This window comes from Octopus bimaculoides, chromosome 13 (genome assembly GCF_001194135.2).
Source record: "Octopus bimaculoides isolate UCB-OBI-ISO-001 chromosome 13, ASM119413v2, whole genome shotgun sequence".
Lineage (NCBI taxonomy): Eukaryota > Metazoa > Mollusca > Cephalopoda > Octopoda > Octopodidae > Octopus > Octopus bimaculoides.
Genome location: NC_068993.1, coordinates 37,907,872 through 37,912,192, shown reverse-complemented (window position 1 = coordinate 37,912,192; position 4,321 = coordinate 37,907,872). Strand labels below are relative to the sequence as shown.

Below are 4,321 nucleotides of genomic sequence, written 5' to 3'. Positions count from 1 at the left end.
GTGTTATATTTGCAAAGTTATATTCTGTTTTTCCCTTGTTGAAGAATCTCCCGGCATCCCGTTGGAAGGGAGTTGCTGGGATTTCAGAAGATGCCGCATCATGTTAATGACAGCACTTCTGTCAGAAGTGCAAAATATCTGGATGCCATCGTCGCGAAATAACGGTGCCTTTTTTTACCAAACCAAGCCAAGCCAAACTGCTATTTTTTGTAAAAAAGGAAAAAATATATATATACATATATATACACACATATATATTATATATCCTAAGACGGAACGGAGGAAGACGTATACATACATATATATATATATATATATATATATATTTATATACATACACCAAAGCCAGGATCATACTTCTTACACAAACATACATACATACATACAAACACAAACATATTTATATATACACATGTATGTATATATACATGGATATACATAACGGCTTCACTCCGGCTATTTATTTTGTTTTCCTCATTCTTCCGCCTTATGTAAATTTTCAATCATCATTATCATCATCATAATAATAATAATTATTATTATTATTCTCACCTCAAGCCATTTCTAAATGACCAGGTAAATAAATTCCATTCTTTTCACCTTTATATATATATATTTATTTATTTGTGTATTAATTTTTTCTTTATATATATTTTTAATTTTCGTCCTGATATCTTACCTTCCGTCTTTTGTTTTCGTCAATCACTCCGAAAGTATTAAGAATTGACAATGTAGGCATGTGTTGAGAAGATGAAGAAGAAGAGAGAGCGAGAGAGAGAGGGGGTGAGAAAGAGAGAGATATATATATAAAGTAAGAGAGAGAAAGAAGGCATTTTTGTGCATGTGTGTGTGTGTGTGTGTAATGGATAAATAGATGTAATGAGAGCGAACGAACAAATGGATGATTGTATGAATGAGTGCAAAAGCACACACGCATGTGGGTGTGCGTTGAGTGACTTTACCATGGTTTTTTCAAACAACAAAGTTTACCTTACGTATGTATGTATACATGTGTCCTGATATGCACACACACACACACACACATATATATGTGAATATATACATATTTGAACATGTGTGCATATGCATGCAGTTTACGATATACACGTGCGCCCAAGCGGTGGAATGTGCGTGTATATAAATATTCCTCATTTATCGTTAGCGTTTCACACACACACACACGTATTATTATATATCATGGTAATAGAGTTTATATTAGTCATTTAAAAAGAAAAAAAAACATCTTGCTCTGAGTGTGTGTGTGTGTGTGTGTGTATACATGTATCAAAAAGTGGATATCAACTAAATAATGTATATTATGTCTCTTTCGAGCCAAATTCTTCTACACGTTGGATATCTTGGATACAAACACACGTTTTATTATACCAGTGACCAAGTTGTAAGACATACGGATGGGAATGCGCGAGTCTTCTTTGCATCGCAGGTCCAAGTATCGTTATTCTACAGTTCCAAATATTCACACACACACACACACACACACACACACACACACTCAGATATATATATATATATATATATATATATACACACATACACATGTGTGTGTGTGTGTGTGTGTGGTATTGCCAGTAAAATGAGACACAAGTGGTTACAACAGCCGGAAACTAGTAAATAACAATGTTTGTGTCTACAATTGACGAATGTGACTCTAACACGATGCTGTTATGATATATAAATGTATGTGCATATGTATCTATACCTGCTTATCTATCCACGCGCGCACACAGACACACATGTACTATGTATGTGTGTGTGTGTGTGTGTGTGTGCGTGCACGCGTGCGTATATGTATGTATGTAATTCATACACGCTGGTATATATTTATGTACAATACTGATGCTGGAATCATGTCGTTATCTTTGCCACATTTTTCTGTCTCACATCAACGACATCGAATTCCAATGGCTTCTATTCTTCTTTTTCTTCTCTACCGCCTACCCCCACGTCTTCCTCATCTCCAGCAGCACTAGTAGTAGTAGTAGTAGTAGTAGTAGTAGTAATAGTCGTGGTAGTAGTAATAGCCATATTGATGATGGTGGTGGTGGTGGGGTCTTTGCGGCTTACGTTTCGGTCTCTGTTGTTCATTCCATCCAATATTGGTGCTAGGAAGGAGAAGAACAATAATACGGAAGGGCACTACATTACCATTAACATTACAATTGTCGTTATAATAATAATAATAATTATTATTGTTGTTGTTGTTGTTAAGGCGGTGAGCTGGCAGAATCGTTGGCACGTAGGACGAAATTGCCTAGCGGTATATCGTCTGTCGCTACATTCTGAGTTCAAATTCCGTCGTGGCCGACTTTGTCTTTCATCCTTTCGGGATCGATAAATTAAGTACCAGTGAAACACAAGGGTTCGACGTAATCGACTAGTCCCTTCTCCAGAATTTCAGGCCTTTGTACTTATTGTTGTTTATTAGTCCGTCCATCACTGGTGTTGTTGTGGCTACCACGGCCGTAGTAGTGAAGTGCAAATGGAGGTGGTAGTGGTGGTGGTGATGATGATGGTAGCGGTGGAATTGGGAACTATGCAATGTGTTTGAAAACAATACGTGTTTGTATACAATGCAGTTTTGTTTTGTTTTTTTCCCCTGTTTTATGTGTTTGTGTGTTCGAGTGATCGAGAGAGAAATTGATTGAAGGCAGACGTACCGACATAGCTCTACATCCATTCAAGCACACCACACGCTTTCACTCACACACAAACAGACACGTGTGAGTGTATGTGCATGTGTATGTGTGTTTGTGTGTTTCTTGCAACACAAGAAATTCTGTTCAATAAGCAGGTCTTAAATGTAACGATGAAATTCTTGGATAATTCCGTTATATTCATTCTTACGGTGGAAAGAAGCGACGGTGGGAAAAAAAAAAGGAATGAGTGAGTGAGTGAGTGAGTGAGTAACTAGCCACTGTGACTCAACCAAAACATTCCACTACACACACATACACACGTATTGGTGTACATGTATGTATGTATGTATGTATGTATGTTATGTATGTATGTGGTACTAAAAGACTGAAGAGGTGACGAGGGTGGAAAGAACGAAGTGCAGACACAGAAACACACACACACACACACACATACATACACGTATGCACACAAAAGGAGAAACAACTTTTCTGTGTGTGTGTGTGTGCTCTGCTGATGATGTTATTACACGTTATAACGGGAAGGGGAAAGAAAAGTGTTCAGTGCTTTTTGCCTTGCATTGCCATTGGCACAAACACACAGACATAGAAGATATTATATACAGAGACAGACAGACAGACAAGGAGAGAGAGAAAGAGAAAGAGAGAGTATGAAACGCAAGACAGACCAACGCCGTTACTATATTAAAAACATATTCTTCGACTGATCAACAAAGTTATTTAGTACCAGCTAACTACTGAAGAAGAAGAAAATTCTACTAGCAATTAAATAAGAGTAATTCGTCATTGATTTGGTTCTTATGTACATGAATGAATTTGTGTTTCATGAACGAAGTAAATATTTACTGTTTTCTTCGTGTTTCCGGCATTACGTTCTGAGTTCAAATCCCGCACGGGTCAGCTTTACTTTTCATCGCTCGCGGGGTTCGATGAAATAAAGTAGCAGGTTAGTTAGTACTGACGTCGATATAATCGACTGACACCGCTTCCTTTTAAAGTTGCCGGCCTTGTACCTAAATCAGAAATCATTATTTCTTGTTATTGTTGTTGTTCAAACCCCAAGTTATAACTGGTACATCATTTCTTGAAATCAAAAAACATTCTTTCTACCTATGGTCTCCTTTTTGTTTAGAATCATTTCTTAAAATTATGTTATTCTTGTTACAGTCCTTGGACTATACGACCATGCTGGGGCACCACCTTGAAAAGTGTAGTTGAACCAGTGGAGTCCAGTACTTATTTTTTAAGGCTGATTCTTATTCTATCGTTTTCTTTTGCCGAAACGCTAGATCACGACGGCATAAACAAAGTGACGCTGATTATCAAACGGCAGTGGAGACAAACGAAAAAGTACACATGTACATATGTGTATTTATACATTTGTATGAATACGATGAGCTTGCGCACATTTTCCTCCTCCCGAATCTACTTACAAAGTATTGGTCGCCTGGGGCTATAATAGAAGATATTTGCGTAGCAGGACTGAACCCGAAACCATGTGTATAATTGTAAACCGAGCTTCTTAACTACACAACCAAACCTGCGCCCATTTATTCATTTATTTATTTATTTTATCGATATTGACTTTCCTTTGAAAGACACTCTCAATTGTTTGCTATTTCTAGCAGGTGGAGCGACATGTAGAA

The 4,321-nt window shown here is 37.3% G+C and overlaps 1 protein-coding gene across 8 annotated transcripts in view; it reads left to right on the top strand.

Moving 5' to 3' along the window:
- The window catches only part of LOC106869449 (transcription factor SOX-5), a 681,185-nt gene that overhangs the window by 551,129 nt on the left and 125,735 nt on the right, over positions 1–4,321 (top strand). Inside the window, exon 1 of one of the 8 annotated variants that reach the window (XM_052972435.1) lies at positions 412–576. The exons of the other annotated variants lie outside the window; for them this stretch is intronic. Within the exon in view, the coding sequence (XP_052828395.1) occupies positions 569–576 (8 nt within the window). The 5' untranslated portion in view covers positions 412–568. Of the gene's footprint in view, positions 1–411; positions 577–4,321 lie in introns of those variants that run through there. 8 annotated transcript variants of the gene reach the window in all.